The sequence below is a fragment of the Lepisosteus oculatus genome, chromosome 6 (assembly GCF_040954835.1).
Source record: "Lepisosteus oculatus isolate fLepOcu1 chromosome 6, fLepOcu1.hap2, whole genome shotgun sequence".
Lineage (NCBI taxonomy): Eukaryota > Metazoa > Chordata > Actinopteri > Semionotiformes > Lepisosteidae > Lepisosteus > Lepisosteus oculatus.
This window is the reverse complement of record NC_090701.1, coordinates 29,067,416-29,086,994: the sequence shown is the minus strand read 5'-3', so window position 1 is coordinate 29,086,994 and position 19,579 is coordinate 29,067,416. Positions and strand designations below refer to the sequence as shown.

The window sequence follows — 19,579 nt, the reverse complement described above, 5'->3', positions numbered from 1 at the left end:
CTCAGCTACTAGCCTACCTCTTGCTTTTCTATATCTTTTTGTCTATTCCTTTTTCTACTATGGCAGGGCCTGAGAGGAACAGTAGTCAATAAAGACAATCAATAAAGCAGTACACTCTTTATCTCTTAATCTTTTCAGATGTCATCTCAGATCAGAGAATCTGACCAAATCATATAAACAAGTGGTTCCTTGTTTGTGGCTATGTCAGTTACCCATTTTTTTCAGATGCAGATGTTGTAATAAATTCCATCCTGTCAGAGATTTTGTACTTTTGTTTTACACAATGCTCTTTTTCATTACCTGTGTCCGAAATGAACACTCTTGCCTCCCACATATTGAAACTGCAGTTTTCCACATGATTTTCTTCAGCAATGGCATACATATTAGCCTTCTGCTAGTGTAACTGTGTAAACATGATACTGCACTGTTTGTGCCTACTCCACTTTGTGCTTGTTGCAGTGTCAGGCACATATTAACTTCATGTTATGGCCTGTCCTTTTGATACAAACATGCAGAACAGGGGCACTGAACATGCAGAATGCAGAATACCTGCACTGTTCTGTTTTGTTTTGTGAGGCTGATTTCCTTTCTTCCAATATGAAAACTTACCTTACAGATTCACTGTTTGGCCTAGGATTCTCTTTTGCTGATGTGCCAATTACCAATATATTTTCATATACAGAAAAGGAAACAGCAGTGATCTGAGACATTTCCAGAGATGTAATGTCCTTTTTTTCCCCAAAACAGTCAGAATTGACATTAAATGCTCTGCGTCTACTTTTTTGGTTGCAAAAGTAAAAGTTAATGTGCTGGTCTGTCTTTGCCATTTATCTTCAGAGGTATTACAATGCAAGTGTGGAAAACAACAACATTTGTTAATTTTTTCGGTATACACAAGATCAGTTATTGCAGAAAAAAACAAATACACGTGCAAACAAGAACACAGATGCTCAAACATACTTGCAATACCACATCATAAACTATCTTGATAAAATAGCGTGGCACAACACCGAGCACTAAAAGGAGTGCACAGAAGCACAGCAGTTTTTCACAGACTGATTTTACATTTTAAATTTCAAAAGGAGCATGACAATTCCTGCATATGCCTGCTATATCAACAGAGAGAGGGATCCTGCAGTGGGCATACTCAACTGTTGTTAAATTGCACTGTTTGGGACTATTCATTTTAATATGACATAGTATAGTTCTGTACAAATGCAGACACACAGACAGAGACTTAGTCTGGAACAATCCATTTATTTAAAAAACAAATCTAATTTTAACTTTCTGTGTAGGCCTGTCATTTAATTAACAATTTAGAGTCTATTTAGAGAGACTTTTAAACCCACACTTCCCTGAAGTGAAGGGGTCTGTACAATAGGCTTTAATAATGGAGGTTGTGCAACACTGTCTGGGTATCACAGCAACTACTGCACTGTAAAAACACAATTGAACCTGGCTCAATTCATCAGACAGAATTTGTATTTGACTTAGTGCTTCAGTTGCAGTTTGGCGTTTGGGCTGTGAAATGTATAAAGAAGCATGAACTGTATCTTAGGGATCCTTAAAGAAACAAGAGCAGAAGAAAACTTTATGGGGAGAAGAGGCTTTGAGTCCATAAGTGTTCAGTATCCTCCTGTAAACCATCAGAGCTGATTTCCAAGGGTTTTGCTGCAGAGAAAGATAAGCTTGCAGTTCTCTGAAGGCAGACACTAAACTTTAAAAGAGCACAAGCATCAAGAGACAAAGAAGCTGTGGAAAGAGAATGAAAGCCTTAATTTTGGAATTTCCCATGGTTAATACGCGCAGACAGAAGAGGAGGGGAAAGTTTTTGCAGTGGAGCAAACATTTGCCAAAATTGTCCTCTAAGTGGAGCTCATTGTTTATACCGTGTTTAACATAACATAACATCACTTTATTAACCCTTTACAATTTCTTGCATTAGGAATTTGTCTTTTCACATACCCCAGCTTGCTCTCCATGAGACACAGACACACAGACAGGGAAAGTAGCTGGGGGTCTGAGTGCAGGGTCAACCATTGTACAGCACCCCTGGAGTAGTTGGGGTTAAGGGCCTTGCTCAGGAGCCCAACAGAGTAGGATTCCTCTGCCAGCTGCAAGATTTGAACCAGCAACCTTCCAGCCACAGGCACAGATCCTTAGCCACAGAGCCACCGCTCCGCCCCAAATCATGTGACATTCTGTTAAATTTACCATAAGCTGATTATGTTTCTCAGGAACAAACACTAAGACTCTGAGAAATGCAAGACAATGTGTGCTGCATTTCATTTCACATCACAGCGGCAGAGTTGTTTTGTTCCTCAAGCCCTCTAGCACAGTTCACAGGTAAAGATGATCACTAATTACAGAGCCCGTTTTGCATTTTATCTCTGCTTCTTCACAGCCTGGAGTTCATTTTTACATGTTTTTAAGATATTTCTTTAAGGGTTTAGTTTCACTAGAGGTTAAATGAGATATGGAGACCAATAGTCTTTTCAACAGAATAGAAAAGCGTGCAGTATCATGTTTGAAATATTCATTGTTAATAAGGAAGCATGCTAAACTCCAAGGGCAATGATTCATGAATACTTTTCAGTGAAAGTAAAACACTCAGTGACTGCTAATTATCATTTATAAAGAGGTGAGTGGTTGGAAAAAAAATATGGGAAATGACGAGCCCAAATGTTAGTGTGATTTTCTCCGCGGTACCCAGCTGCTGAATTTTGAAAGGTAGTAGTTTTACCAGCTGTCAAAAGACCATGTCCTAGCCTAACAATTTGGTATTAATGCAGTGCAAAATGCAAAAAGAGTTTGAAACTGACACTGTACCGGCTAGACTTCTGAAAGGCTGCGTCTCACAATGCGACAGCTCTCACACTTTTACAAGACATACAGTGAAGTCAGTCAAGAAAGCAATGGATTGAGTTCACTCTGGGACACCACAGTAATCAGTTGTAATACAGGTCAAAACTATGGGATACTGCCATTTACTGGAATAAACCAGATGATACAGAATGAGAGCTATATTTATTTTTCCAGTTAGAATAAAAACCTATCTTCTGTAGTGATTATGCAACGCCAGGTCCTGCCTTGGCTCTTATCTAACAGCTACCTCGTCCAGACACACCCTGCTCTCCTTGCACAGCTAAGCACCTTGCAGAAGTAGCAGCTTATCTTGTCTACTTGTCTGCTACATCCTGGGGCGGGTTCCAGGAGTCGGCTGTGTGAGTGGACGTGTATCAAAATATAAGAAGTTGTCCTGTCTAACTCCAGAGTCCCTGGACACCGAGACTGGACAAGGTGAATTAACAATCAAATGTGAAGTGTACATTTAATTATGAAACTGTCCAAAATAACATTAATGAAATGACTTTAAAAACTTTTATTTTGACTTATTTTTTAATAAACTACACAAATAGTTATTAAATCAACCCCGACACGCATTCACACACACATGTCTTATTCCACTACAGGCATATTCGGGCACAACCACACACAATAATACAGACATTAACCCACAATTACACAAAATACCCTCTGTTCCAGACAGAGCCCTGTGTGGACACACCACACCACAGAGCTATACTGTGGTGAGTCTCACAGCTCAGAAAATGCAGACTTACACCACAAAGTCTGACTGAACATGTGGATGTTCAGTATTCAACACTATCTTGTAACATTCACTTAAGAAGTCCAGAAACTTGATGGTAATTCACAAAGTTCTCTCAAAAGTTTTAGTCTCAAAAGCAACAGATTTCAATTTACTTTAACTTGAAGTGTCCAACAGTTTCAGGTCTAAATAAACAGCTCTATACACCTCCAGTCCTTGAACTCCATACTGCTGGGTGGTGAAAGTAGCGTCCGCAGCCAGTACAGCACTGCCCTCTAGTGATCATACATTAGCTGGAGATGATGTATTTTTCTGCTGATGTACATTGAAAACCCAAAACAATTAGGTGTAATGGATTTACATTTTTTAAATACACTGAGTGGCCAGTTTATTAGGTACAGAAGGAGTCGTGAGAAAAAATGGGCAAGACAAAAGATTTAGGTAACTTGAACGCAGCATAGTAGTGGGCACCAGCAAAAACGCCAGCAAGTGTATGAGGAACTGCACACTTGCTGTGGTTTTTCACGCATGACCACAGGTGTCCGAGGTGTATTGAGAATGTGCCAGCACCCAAATAACACCTATTCAACAGCAGTCCTGTGCTTGGCAACAGAGCATTGATCAAAAGGCTGACACAACTTGTGCAGATTAACAGACAAGATACAGTCAGTCCAGTAACAACTGAGTACAGTGGTGCCAAAGAGGCATATAAGAATGTACAACTGGTTGTACTTTGTCAGCAAAAAACAAGAAGGTGCGGTTGCAGTGGGCTAAGGAACACAAAGACTGGACACTGGAGGACTGGAAAAACATCGCCAGGTCTGATCAATCCTGGTTCCTGCTCTTTCACGCGGATGGGAGGACCAGGATATGGTGATAATCGCATGAGTCCATGGATCCATCCTGCTGGGTTTGAACAATGCAGACTGGTGTTTGTGTAGTTGTGTGGGGTGTGTGATCAGGGCACACATTGGGACCCTTGAAACGAGTAGAGCAACATTAGAATGCCACAGGATATCTGAACATCACTGCCAACCAGGTGCATCCCTTTATGGCCTCTGTGTACCAATCAACTAAACTGGCTTTTTCTATAGGATAAGCTCCATGCCACAAGGCTAGAAAAGTCCTGGAATGGTTCCATGAAAGTGACAGTGAATTCAGCTTAATACTGTGGCTTCCCTAGTCACCAAATCTCAATCCAATCAAGCATCTGTGGGATGGGATGGAATGAGCTATGCGGAGTAAAGATCCACCGCCAGCTAATGTGCAACAAAGATGGAAAACATTGGAGTCATGGGCCAGCATCCCTGTGTAGCACTTTTGACACCTTATGGAGTCCATGCCCCGACAGTTCAGACAGTTCTGAGGGCAAGAGGAGGACCAATTTGCTATTAGGTTGCAACAAAATCATCCAAAATATAAATTAAAATCCAAAGGAAATCTGTGAAGTTGTTCTACAAACATCCCTCCTTTGGTTTTTTAACCACTTTGTCCTGTACAGGGTCACAGGGGAGCCAGGGCCCATCCCAGCAAGCAACGGGAGCAAGGCAGGATTCATCCTGGAACTGACACCAATCCATCACAGGTTACACACACACACTCACACCCAAGGCCAATTAATCTTCCAGTACACCCTTGGACTGTGGGAAGAAACTGGAGCACCTGGAGGAAACCCACCCAAACATGAGGAGAACATTCTAAATTCACTTGGATAGCAACCTAGGTCTGGAATTGAACCTAGGGGCCCAGAGCTGTGAGGCAGCAGTGCTTAGCACTGAGCCACTGTGCCACCCTTGTTGGGCATCATAACCGAAAAACAAAGTTCAAATTGACTTCAATTAGTGTCTGTTGAAGATGACTAGGATCAGGGTGCAGCCGTTCCCAGAAGGGAAGTGTCATGGCACTTGCTGAGCACATATGCCAAAGTCATCCAGTTGGCTCAGCCCATCCTTTTTGCCCTAAAAAGCCAAGAGAATTTGTGATATTTTATCAAATCCAGGAGGCCTAGTGGAGCAACTTAGAAGAGTAATGGGAAGCCGGTGTACCCAACCTGTGGCAAACAGAAGGGTAAGTGGTTGGAATTCTGATGAGTTAAAGAGTGTCCAAGAGTTACAAAAAGCCGTGCTACATTCATTGTTGTTCATTCTGTAGGAATGGATGAATGACCTGGGTAAAGCACACATAGCTGCCATGAAGATCTCAATTGGCTTTCTCATAGAACTGATCCAGTTTCTCGAAACCCCAAGTCACACTGGCTCCCTTTGCAACTCATCAGGTGCCGGTGCTTTAAAGAGACCTACAAAACCTGCAGACACACTGGCCCTCCAGGTCATCCTGTAATAGAGGGTCCATGCAGGCTTCATGCCAGATTCCCATAAAATGCTCATGGTCACCATGACCTATGATGTATCAACAGATTCTTGGAAACAGCATCTGTGTTTCTTTGGCTGTTGCTTGGATGAGAGAGATTTTGGACTGTGTTGACCTGGGGGCTCTAAGAGAACTACTGAAGGGCTGCGAGGCTTTTTTAGTCCAAATTAAGCTCATGTTTATCTTAAACAATCAAATTATTTTTTTACCATGACACATTATCAAAACGTGAAGCTCTATTGACATTAACAATAATAAAGTAAGCATTAGATTCAAGACACAGTGTATATAATACATACTATGACCTTTAGATAAGTATTATTAGTATTAATTAAGCTAGTTATGGACTTGAGATGGTACTGAAGAAAAGCAGGGTATTGTGGACTCAGAGCGCTTCCTCCTATATTATGTTATCTAGAAGAAAACAACCAAGTGCCTCAAAGACTGTATCTGTATGGCATAAATACAGAGTCCTGCTGCATTAACCTCAATATAGAAATAATACAACTGCAACAAAACCACCCCACACAAAATTGAGAAGTTACACAGATCAGTATCTGGTCACCTATCAAAGCCTTGAAACACATGAAACACTTAGATCAAGATCCACAGACACATCGTTCTTAGGGTGCAGTTTATGTTCCTGTATAGCAAGCACTCCTTTAGCATGAGCCATGAATTCCTTCCTGGGGTGGCACTCTGTCCTTTGCTCCCTGCCTGGTGTGGGGTTACAGCATTGCAACACTTGGCCAATCTCTTAGCTCTGCCAGATCTCAGGTCTCTGCTGACCTGAGGCATTTTACTGCTGAATGCATTACAAAACATAAAACAACCAATCCTTCTGAACTCCAGGTTGAATTATTTGCATTGAGTTAATTTGTACTTATGACCAGGGGCTATGAGACTATAAATGGGGACAGGTGTGATGCATGGAACTGTTTGAATACTCTCTTTTAAGTTAAAATACACACCTGCTCTGCCATTTCAAGTAAATCATTCTAGTGCTTTTAATTTACAATGCTCAGTTCTTCTCAGAGATACTGTACAAGATATGTTGAGGCATTCTCTACAATGTTACTTTTTCTACAGAATACATTGGACAATTCTTACATGAAAGTGGCTAAAAATTAACACAAAACCAATTTTCCATAACTATGATAAACACTGCTCTACTTATAAGTTATTCAGCAAAACTATTCTATTACTCACAGTAACTTACAATATAACTATTCTGTAAGATGGAACAAGTAGGTTTATTCCATGCTGACAAGAGAAGAGAGAAAACAGAATGTTTCAGCTGTGGAGCCTTCTTCAGGTGTGAGCCACAGTATTTACACAACATTCTGTAAGATACTACGTAAAACAGTACTCTAAATTAATATCCATAGCCCTGATTAATTATTAAGACCTTCTTTCCTTTAATTCCTATTTACCTTTCATTAAATAAAGCCAGGATTACACTGTGACATAAATCTTTAAACATATCACATAAGGTGCATTAAGTCTGTTCAACCAGTCAGTCTAGATGGGGACGTCACTGGCAGGGCCATCAAACAGCTCTTCTGCATATTGAAAGAGCGGATGTGCTGTAGCACGATGTGTAAAATTTTAGAAAATCATCCTCCTATTGGAAGGTTGGTCCTACCGTCAGTTTCTGACAAATCCTGTATCTCAGATCAGGGTTATGACTATGGTTTATTTTTGGCAGAAAGAACATGGAAACTCAGCTGGTCTCTTTCACAAGCTCCTCAGTACTGTATGTACAGAGAGCTGGGCTTCAAATGTCAAAATACTGACCTGAGACCCGAATAAAAATATCAAGGAGACCAACCATGACGACAGTCATCTAAGGTTAGACATATACCTCATTATCACATTAAAAGGGTAGATGACCAAACTTGGGCAAACTGTATTTTGTGATATATTAGGAGTGATATCTGAAAGATTTTTTTCTGACTCAAGTTATAGCCACAAGTTACAAAAGCAAAGCATTAGATAAGCTACAGAGTGAGGAAGTGTGCTTTTTCAAGAGTTCACAGTTGAACTTTGAACCAGAGAAAACACCTTTGACTGATACACAACAACTTACATCCTTGTGACCATCAAGCTAAGCCACCATCTATTACAGGCATTGTTACGGTTATTGGAAGTGGCTGTCAAGGTGTGTCAAGAATCTAGTGATAAAAGTCAACCATCTAGATAGGTCAACATTTAATGTCACCATCTCAGGGGCTGCAAAGCAAGAAAGGAATCAGAAAGCAAAGCAAGAAAAGAATCATCTGGTTTACTTTGGTTAGTAAAGTTTTGGGCAAATAATTAAGAGGCATCAGCAGCTGAAGAACACAGGATAAAAACAGACAGGCAGGTGGACAGAGGAGAGAAGCAGCAGAGAGAGGAGGATGAGAGAAAGGACAGTAAGACACAAGAGAAGAAGACAACAGAGGTACTTTTTCCGATCAACCTTTAAGACTAGATTTGGGTTAAGTATTTAAACCCTGATACAAGAAACTCAGATTTCCCGTATAGAGAGAACCCCTTGGTTAAACACAGCAGCTCATGGTTAGTGGATGCATTTTGGAATAGGGAGATAGCTTGCCAATTCACCTTGTAGAATCCAGGTTTATAGAGAGAGATTAAACTCTAGGCAGTATTCTGTTTGGTGCAGGAGGTAGATTCATCTCTATTTTGGGGCCCCTTTAGGCATTATATACCTGTAGGATTCAAACACTTTATTGCAGTCTGGGGTTTTTCATGTTGGTTAGGACATAGGCCTTTGGGATGACTAGTTTGTAAATGATGCAACTTGTATGTTATATGTTTAAGTTGTGTGTTGTTTAGTTTGTGTTGTAACATTAATAATAAAAAATCTATGTGTTACCCAGTGTGCCTGGTTTATTACTCTTTTCACTAAACCGGTGCCAGAGCACAAAGAACTCAAGTTATTAAGCACTATAATTCTGATACATATATATTCTCAGCAAACCCTTTACAATTCAGAGGTTATAATTATTTAATTTACTTATCCATTACCCCACTCAGTCTATTACTCGTAATCCTTTATTTTGTAATCCCTATTTAAAATTTCATTTTAAAAGATGAAAAAATAACATCCCACACCCCAAGATGACTTTAATCCCTAACAGTCAACAGAGTCCATACACAACACATACTATTAAGAAAGAAATTGAACTATCTCTTTCAAACACATAGATACTGGACAGTTGGAACTGGAAAGGCTAAGCCAGCTATTGGACAGATGAACAGAAAGATGAAAGGGAGAAAAAAGCATCGAAGCAGACAGACAAATCACAAAAGATCTTAGAGGTCAAACAAGACACCCAGACCTACGCACTGACACAGAGACAGACAGAATCACAAATTACAAATGGAAACATACAAGATTAAACAACTAAGAGCAGGGAGTCTACAAATTAGCTGTACAGCACAGTACCTTAATACCGGCAAGAAGGGAGTGGCTCAATGGTTGCTCTTTGCCTGTCCTCAAGTCAAAGACAGCTACTTTACTCTCTCTCCCTCTCTTCTCCAGCTGGTGAAGAAACTCCTAATCACGTGCTGGGCAGTGATCCCACTAAGCCCTCTGCGCCCCAGTAAATGTTCAGGTCTATTCCAAGAGGCTTCTGGTGTCGATAAATAAGAAACTACCCCCACAGTCAGGCTGGCAGGAGCACATTTCAGATCTCGAGACTTATTCGTACTGTACACTGGTCACACCATGCTGCCTTTGCACCTGTTTCTTCCCGCGAAGAAAACAACGTAGCGTAATATTAGAGCAGGGGCACCCAACTGCTGTCTTTAAGAGCTGCAATCCAGCTGTGTTTTGGGTCTCTTTAGACATCAACAACTGCAGACATGAGGTGACATTTCCATTATTTAGAACAACGCTACTAAATGTACAACTTTCCAATCCAGATAGTAATGAGAACGATCAATATCGTAATCATAAGTAACACAGAGTTTGTGATAAAGAACTACAATGGAGCAAACTGGAAGGTCATCGTGTAGAAAATAATTAATCTTGATATTGTATATCATCAGTGTCTCTCTCTGTTTTAGCTCTGCTGTTATACATCTGTGCTCTTGCCTCTTTTCAGTGATTCCCAGCCCACCAGGCTTTAGAATAGTGCTTCCCAGTCCTGGTCCTGGTGACCAAAAACCTGATGGTCTTGTTTCCGGCCGAATCCTCAGTTACACAATCAATATACTTTGATTAATTTAGGCTTGGAATGAAAACCAAAAGGTAGCAAGTAGCAAGATTGTGGACCACTGCTTGCAGAGGCATCTGCAATCTGTAGCTTTCCATCAGGTTAATCTTTCTGAGCCAATAAGCAATGTACAATCTAGATAAGAACAGGTGGATTGGTATGCTTTTGCCTGTCATATGAAATATAGTTAGTCTCTCTTAGGAAATACACAGAGAGCTTGAGTGCTAAACCCATGCCACGTCACCCAGCTGCTCCCTTGTGTTCCACAAGGTTGGTCCAGACAGTGGTGGTGTCCACAAACACCACTACTGCAGCATCCTGCTTTTCCTAAGAGGTCTCCCATCCCAGTATCGCCTGGGCTTAACCTTTCTTAGCTTCTGAGATCTGACAAGCTGACCAGGTAGTAATGCTGCAATTGTGTGCTGTTCTTATTAATAACTTATCATGTGTTGCATGATTATGTGTGGTTCCCAGGCTCAAACCCAGGGGTGCCATGATATCTTGCGAGTTTGAACTGAACTGAACTGAATGCCTTAATTGGGTTGAATATTTTATCGGCTAGCAAATAGCACCCCCCCCAGGATCAAGACTGCTGATGCTGGAACTGGAGTTTGAAAATTGTGTATTAATGTAGTTCTAGTAGTCCAGCAGTAGTGCCACAGCTTTTCCTAAGAGCTGGCTGAGTTTTTAAGTACTGTCCCTGCAGTAAAGCTCCTTGTTGTTATCTACTTCCTTGGTGTAGCTGTGCTATTTAGCTTTATTTTCTTTAGCTTCAAGACAACACTCAGGTGTTTGCCAACCATGGGACTCATCTCAACAGCAGGGAACCCCTTGCTTATAACTGCTTCAGCTCATGGCTTTGCCACCAGCTCATGCCTGTGGTGTTCTCTTGCCTCCCTCACACATCTTCACCCAGCCAGGTGATCAGTTGCGTATTTTTTACATTATCGTGAACAAGATTTCAGTATGCTCTTACATCAATACCATCATCCATTTGTGCTGTGATAATTCAATCACAACCATGGCCTCTAAGCTAAGATGAGTGAGAAAAAAGGAAAGATGTGCACATTCGGACAAGTAAAGTGAAGGACTTGGATGAGAAACTAGAAGGGTTAGATGGGTTTGTGCCTCACTGGGCAGGTCACTGGCTGTAAATGAGTCCACCAGTAGGACAATAAGAAAAAGGGAGTCAAGGAGGAATTGCAAAGTAAAGTCTGATGATTCAAGGTAAGTAATTCCATTTTATTATTAAATGCTATTACTTTCATGAATTATAATTCATGTTATTGTATTAGTAGTTTGTAAGGGAGAAATCTGCAAGTTGTATTAGCCATTGATTAGTTAACACAAACCCTGGGAACCAAACCCCATATTTCCCACATACTGAAGTATTCAACAAATGTGGTTTTGCCTGCTGCAGATTTTGTAGGAACAGAACTCTAACGATTGGCATTTACCTTTGTAAAATCACGGAAAGCTTTAGCAGACGTTAAAAAAAGCAATGTCTAGAAACACACCTTGCACCTTCTCGCACCTCCATACTAGGTGCAGCTAGCCAGTGTCAGGCTTCCTATCGCTGGCTCTTGCATTCATTTAAAGTGACACTCAAGGCGTGTTCTGTTGGTCTGGCATGTGGTTAAATTTGCACTGATGGCTGTCTTTCAACTGTGAAGTGCTGTGGAAACACATGAGGAGCACCATCCATCCATCCTTTTTCTTTCTTTCAATTCAGGGTCACAAGGAAGTCAAAGCCTACTCCAGCAGGCAACTGGCACAAGGCTAGCTGCACCCCAGTGTGGACTCCATCACAGAACACACACACACTCACACCAGGGCCAATTTTCAGAGAAGCCAATTAACCTACCAGCATGTCTTTGGACTGTGGGAGGAAACCGAAGCATCCGGAGGAAACCCACACAAACACAGGGAGAATATACAAACTTCTTTCAGATAGCACCCCAGGTATGGAGTTGAACCCAGGGCCCCAGCACTGCCAGGCAGCAATACTAACCCCTCAGCAAATGTGCCGCCCATGAGGAGCACCTTTTTACAAAGAAATGTGACCGGATTGTAATAGGAATAAAACTGTACTTTACATTGGAAAAAAAAAACAGTTTTAATTTAAGCAATATATTAATTTAAGACAGGAGATTTTGCATTACTTTAGGGCAAAAAATACATTTTATGAAAATTTAAGGGAGAAAAGATTAGCAGAAGGTCAGTCATGTACATAGAAACACATTCACTGCATTGTTAATTATTCGATAGATATGACAATGGTACTTAAGAAGAATTACAGATGGCAAATATCTCGGTGGGGATTAATTCTGTAAAGGAGAAGAAGCCATCAGAGTCGAAGCAGAGCGAGCCATATTAAGTAAGAATATTTACCAAACTGTGCACAGATACTTGGATGCCTCCCCTTCTTCCTAGTTTGGTTTAGCTCAGTTAAGTTCAGAGCTGCAGCGAGGCCTGTTTTGTTATTTAAGGCTGGTAGAAAGCCATCTAACCATGTTCCCCAATCACTGAAGCCATTTACAGTACAAACACTATGCATTTCCCAAAGCCTTTCTTGCCCTGGCCAGGGGGGTAAACGGAATAAGAGCAATGGTTTATGCTAAACAGAAGAATCTATTTAATGAGCATTGAGATAACATAACTTTTTTTCTGCATTAAGAAAGACTTATCACCTGCATTAGTGAATAAAGGACTGAGGCAACAACAAAATTGTTACAAAACAAGGACAGATCATTTAATGATAACTGTGTTTTTCCTCATTAGTTTGGAGAACTTTTTAAGAACCTGTTCCAAGTTCATTTTAGAGTGCACATCACTGAGCAAGTATAACAAGCTGCATTGCACTGCAGAAAGAGTAGACATAAGATTAAAGCGTTTGCATAGATCTAGTAACACCACTTAAATCCACAAAAGCACACAAAATTCTTTACAGTAATATAATATTGACAAGATGCGCTATAATTTTGCACAGAATATTTTCTCTACCCTTAGATTTCAACTACTTGAAAGAAAACAAATCTTTATGTACTCCTTGAATTTGGAATTAGATTATGAATCAAAATTGCCTTTTCAACTATGACACTTGTATCTGAATGAGAGGGGTGAGATCTGTGCAAGTACTCCTCTGATATTGAGTTCCATTGACTGAAGAAATGATAAACGACACCCTTATTACACTGGAAGTTGCACAGATTGCTGTTGTTTGGCAGGCTGAGGACCTCCTGGCTGGCTCAAGACCACCACATGCTCACAGTAGCCTGAATTATTCCCCCCCATTTGGGGAATAATGGTCAAGCTCAGCTCATGACAGATCCCAGCTGGTGACTTCTAAAGTACCGTAGTGCTCAACCTGCTCTTGAAACCATTGCCTCTAGTTCAGCCATACTGACAGCCCAATTGGTATTTTAGTCAAATTGAACAGACTTGGAAAACTCAATAAGACCAAATTTTAAGTGTTGAAAACATGATAAATTAAGACTCGATGGGAAATCACCTTGTTAAATCTAAGACATGGTGAAACAGTATCTAAATTTATTAAATGGCTACCTTAACCTGTTCATTTTGTTTTAGGTGAGTTAAATTTCCACCAGCTATATCACCCTGCAAATCACAACTGGCAACCCACTGAAGCTAAGCAGATGTGAGCCTGGTCAGTACCTGGAAGAGAGACCTCCTGGAAAAAACTAAAGTTGCTGCTGGAAGAGGTGTTAGTGGGGCCAGTAGGGGGTACTCATCCTATGGTCCATGTGGGTCCTAATGCCCCAGTATAGTGATGGGGACACTATACTGTAAACAGGTGCCGTCCTTCGGATGAGATGTAAAACTGAGGTCCTGACTCTCTGTGGTCATTAAAAATCCCAGGGTGTTTCTCTAAAAGAGAAGGGGTGTAACCCCAGCGTCCTGGCCAAATTCCCCATGCCTCCTAATAATCCCCCACTATGAGTTGGCTACATTACTTTGTTCTCCTCCCCCCACCCCCCTATGACGGCAGGCAGAGCGACACGCCGGTTGGAGTATTCTTGGTCACATTTAATGGCATAGTCAGCTCAAAGATTTGGTTCAAACCACCAAATGGAAATGGGCGTGCCTGACGCGGGATTAACGCTAGGATGTGAGAGATGAATTGGCTTCATTTCTCTGCTCTCCTCCCCAATGATAGCTGATGTGTGGTGAGCGTTCTGGTGCACTATGGCTGCCGTCGCATCATCCAGGTGGATGCTGCACATTGGTGGTGGTGGAGGAGATTACCTGTAAAGTGCTTTGAGTGGAGTGTCCAGAAAAGCACTATATAAGTGTAAGCAATTATTAATTATTATTAAATTACTTTTGTAAAATCACCCCCTGTCCTTAATTCAGACCAGTTATATAGAGAAAGCCAGTAACTTTTCTGCATTGATATATTAAACCTGTTTTAACCAAAACCCTATGAAAAAAAACAGCTGAATTAAGATAATAAATAATCAATTATTTAAGACTGCAAGTAAAAACTGAATCTACAAGGAGATTCAGACAAAAGCTGCATCACAATCGTTCAGCACATGAGACTGGGGTCTAGATCTTATAAGAACCTACAAATCTTGATTAATGTCAATGAGCGCAAATTGTCATCCAATATAAACCTAAACTCACTAGATGTGTATATTTGAATACCAACAAACTGGACTGTCATTGTACTTTAAGACATGTCAATGTAAAATATCAATGTCAACTTCAATATGATCAGCACTGTATTTGTGAGAATGGAGTTGGAGCTAAGAAGTAAACTGATGTCGTTCAGTCAAAGGGCTACTAGAAATGCTCTTCTTTGGCTCAACCTGTAGTAGATCCTCAGATCGGGTGGGTATACAAAAAAAAAACTAACAACTGATTGTCCACTTTAGCACATACATACATTATTTTGGAAGCTTCCTACAAATGTACAATTTGGCACAGCCAATAAAAACAAATCATGAAGCCAAGCCTTCCAAGTTAGTATTTAATACTGGTTTCAGGTGACCACAATGACCTCTAAGAACTCTAATGTCATAATCTGTAAATACATTTAAATATGTTGCTCTTTATAGACAACATTGAATATAATCATGGTTTTGCACAATTGCTTCCAGAAGATGTGATTTAATGTGTTAACACATATTTCAAACTCCAGTCAAAAGACAAAATCTGAAAATAGAAATCATTTTATTCTTGCTTAACAGTTATGGGTTCTTGCAAAGAGGTTAAAACACTTGATGTTCTGTATAAATAACCTACAATTACAAAAATGATCACTTTAACTCTCTTTCCCTATGAAAAGAACAGAACCAGGGCATTACCTGGGATTTATTTACCTAATTAGTAATAAAATTAAAAACCTTAAGAAATAAAATTCAGTTGAATTAGCATTCAATCTGCAATAAATGAACCATACAATGCATATAACATATCTTTCTATTCAGAAACGTGAGCTCCCTCACAGCCACAACTAGCTGTCAGATATAGGAGACAAGCAGCCCATTCTACTGACAAAATCTCTGCTACAGCCTGTATGTACGTAAGTTTTATGTTTCACGAGCCATGGCCAAGTTCAATGGTGAGATTATCATTTTAGCAGAAAAGAAGTGGTTCTGTCATGAAAAATGTACGAAATCTCAACCATGTGAGAGGGCAATGTAGCTGTTAACTTCATGATAAACTCAACCATTTAATACTCCAGTTTGCCCATCCAACAATCTGCCAAACAGAGTGACATCGACGTGATGAAGACCTTCATAAAGAGATTGAAAAGTGCTGTCAATTTCTATAACTTGATGCGACACTCTAGTTGTTCGTGCCAGTAACTCACTAGAGAGATGATAGCCCGGTGTGTTTTACATGATTGAGTTTTGCACATCTTTGGTTGAAACCATTCCAGATTTGATTTCACAGTTTTTTCCAGTATGTCCTGCACCCAGGCTTAAAACCCGGTATGACTGAGAAGGGTGGAGAGGGTGCGTGTGGCTAGGGATCGGAGAGCGAAGGTGGGGACGGTCACAGAAGTCAGCAGGTAAAGCTGGTGCTGAGGGGTCTGCAGGGCAAAGCATTTGCACTCGTCAGTAGCCAGGTAGAACTGCACTGGCTGATGGGAAAATCCAGCAGGGAAGTCCTCCTCCAGTCCGTCTACGGAGCGATGCTCCTCCTGTGCGTCCTCTGCCAAAAAGTAGCGGGTGATTGCAAGCGTGTACAAGGCACGGAGCAGCTCCCGTCTGCGGGCAGGCAAGGGGACGTCGGCAGGAGCGCCTGCCCAGAGGTGCACAGTGGAAACGGCGCGACGTGACTCGCGGTTGATCAGCAGCAGCCCAAGGATTCCGTGCTGTAACGTCACTGAGCTGGGCAGGCAGCGGTCCCTCAGAGCCAGGCAGCCATGCAGCGTGTCGATTACAGGAGACCAGAACTGGACGACCAGCTCACTCTCAGCCTTCTGCAGAGATGGACTTGGCCCACAAAGCACGCACACATCTAACCCAGGGAGCAGCTGGAAACAGAGGAGGCGATGGGGCACAGTGGGGCTTCCCTGTGGCAGGAAAACAGGGTAATCCCGTGAAATTGTGCCATCCAGGGTGCGCACCAGAGCAGAGAGAAGCACCACTTCCTGGGGGGCCAGGCGCCACCACTTCTCGGTGGCAACTATAATCTTGCCGTGGGTCAGCAGGCAGCCAAACTCGCTGTCAGCAGCGTGAGCAAAGGAGTCCAAGACCTCTTGTAACAAGGCAGGCTGCAAGGGCACCACACAGTCCGCACAGTGCATGAGGTCGCCCATCCCATCCCACTCACCCTCCAGGAAGGCGTCAATGAGCCGGTAGCAGGAACGGAGGTCCCTTTTCAGCCGCTCCACGTTCCTGGCACTTGCCAGCTCGTCCAGCCCCAGCACCAGCACCATGGCGTTCCAGGAGTTCTCCAGCAGGCGGCGGAGCCGCAGCTCGCTCACGGCGCCGCTCTCCTGGCTGCTGACCGCGATCAGCACCACGGTGTCATGGAAGACCCGCCACAGCACCCTGCCGCCGCGGTCCGTCACGCAGCTCGACAGCACTGTGCCCTGGCCCCCACCAAACATGTGCACGCCGTTCAGGGATCCAATGATGGAGAAAGGCAGCGGCCTGGTTGCGCCTCGGCAGAAGAGAGGCACTCCGCTGCTGGCAGTCAGGCACAGCAGCTGCACTGAGCCGCCCTGAAGCATTGTACACACAACCACAGGCCAATAGCAGAAGAATCACAGTGGCCAGAAGAAGACTAGTAGAGGTTTTGAGAAAGCAACAGAACTGCCAAGTCTCCACTCTGCTCAGTCTTTGGGTTTAGCTAGTTCTGTTGTTCTCGTTTATCATCCCCACTTGAATAGTCAAGAACGTCCTTGCTTCTCTAACTGACCGAGCCCAGAGCGCTGTGTTGGGTTGCAATGTTGCAACCCACTTAGATTTCAAAATTGCAAACTGTACTGTTTCAAGTCTCTGAATCGTTACCACAACTTCAGTACGCTAAACAAGAAATAGTGGGGTTTTTTTTTGTACAAAAACGCAGGAAGAGAGATATTAAGGCAATTTTACTGAACGAAACCTCACTGCACCTCCTTAAATATGGAGGATTCTTTCAGCGCTCGATGTATCACAGAAAGCGTTTCTCGGTCTACAAACTGCCACAGGGCGTTCAATTAAAATCTACATATTTACCTTTGTTTTTTTGTTTAATGAACACTACGCAAGAGACTGATTTAGCCCCTTAATATTACTGTGATAATCATAACTCTACCTGGATTTAAATGAATGCTTATTGTCCATAAATTCTAAATTCCCGGTGTTTTTGTCTACGTAGTGCAGTCGATCTTTGCGGTCACACTGAGAGCTCCGCAACCTGTGCTGTATGTATTGTACCGAGTCTTTATTTCAATGAAGGTAGCATCATTTCAATCTTGTCAAAATGACAATTTATACGAAATAACAAAGCAGGACACAAATCCGCATATCATTCCGTTTCGAGGCGAGCCTCCGATGTTTAAGCTTATAAAATCCATTTTCGTTGTTGCTACTCCACGAATGCTAAAGATTTGTCACATTATCTTACAATTATAATCCTTCTCTTCAGTCCAAATTTCGCTTTCCCAGCATTGGATCAGAAACCTCCAAGCCCTGCTCGTCTTGAAGCGGGAACAAAACTGAAATGATATTAAACGACTGGTCACGGCTCTGCCTGTAAGGATAATGCAGTTTCTTAATTAAAGCAATCCACGGACGTTCAAATTTCCAAAAAGCTTAGCATAACATATACAACTAATGATTACAGGAAACGCCGCTTTGTCTTCATTCTCGTTGTCCCACGTATGCGTTTCAACACAACTCAAACTTGTGCACCGTTTCCACAGCAACCACACACTTCTCCAATGTCGTTTTGCGTTCTTACGATTCTCAGTATGTCGTTCGTCATTTTGTAGGCTTAATATTCGTGAAAACGGGAATTGTAGTTTTTATGGGTAGCTTTTCAAAGGAGAGTTTTAAACCCTGGCACAATCTGGACTTCAGTAGATTGACGTACTTAAGACCCCCATCATATTGCTTTTGCGACCTTTGCAACTGTTGATAAGATCTCCCCTAACCAGTGTCATACTCAGAAGAAAATTAACTCTTTTATGGTGACTTTCACAAATACTAACAATGTTTGGAATTTTTGTTTGACCACAACTAGTTTGTTTATACACATTTTACACACAAAATCATTGAAATATTACAAGGAATATGACACCATTAGGTTCATTTGCCTGATTTATTTTTTAAGCCATAACTAGGACAGCATTTCTTGATCCCAGAGAGTCAGATTTAATCAACTTTCCTCACAATATTTCAAGTTGGAGACTAAGGATTTTCATAGCATTTCATTAATATCTTAAACTATTCTGCATGCGACTTTGAAATACAATTGTTTTTTGTAGATCCACTTTTCAGCATGAATTCCACACCAATTTGTCGCATCAGAAGAAATCACAGAGATTTAAAACATTATTTGACCAGTTTGAGCAGACCAAAGATAATCCATTTCAAAGTTATTCAGATTTCTAACTTTGAGAAAGTAAGACAGTTCACAAGAAACAAAATCCACATACCGTGCTGCTGTATTTTTCAAAAACATGATGCCACTTCCTTTAAAGACTCATGCTGTGGTCAGACCAAGAAAGAGAACAAGATATAAGATGGACAAAATGTTAAAACTGCAGTGCAGCAGTCAGACGGTGCTGACTCTGCAAACTGAGTTAAGAGTTACTCACAAAAAGGAATAAAAATTAAATTCTGACTTCTCTGCTGGGCCTCGTGTCTGGGACTGCTGTATACGTTACAGTGTAACTTAAACCCTGAGATTT

At 41.6% G+C, this 19,579-nt stretch overlaps 1 protein-coding gene across 6 annotated transcripts in view; it reads right to left on the bottom strand.

Annotated features, from left to right (window-relative positions):
• Positions 1-19,525, bottom strand: part of LOC102697165 (alanine aminotransferase 2-like) — a 55,444-nt gene extending 35,919 nt beyond the window's left edge. The window contains exons 1-3 of one of the 6 annotated variants that reach the window (XM_069191154.1): positions 19,487-19,525; positions 19,325-19,376; positions 15,183-18,382 (exon numbers count right to left, since the gene is read on the bottom strand). In XM_069191154.1, coding sequence (XP_069047255.1) covers positions 16,154-17,413 — 1,260 coding nt within the window. In that variant the 5' untranslated portion in view covers positions 17,414-18,382; positions 19,325-19,376; positions 19,487-19,525 and the 3' untranslated portion in view covers positions 15,183-16,153. Of the gene's footprint in view, positions 1-9,431; positions 9,532-15,182; positions 18,383-18,495; positions 18,672-19,324; positions 19,377-19,486 lie in introns of those variants that run through there. The other 5 variants (XM_015354193.2, XM_015354194.2, XM_006634174.3 and 2 more) reach the window with 5 other exon arrangements.
• Between the last annotated feature and the right edge of the window lie 54 nt (positions 19,526-19,579).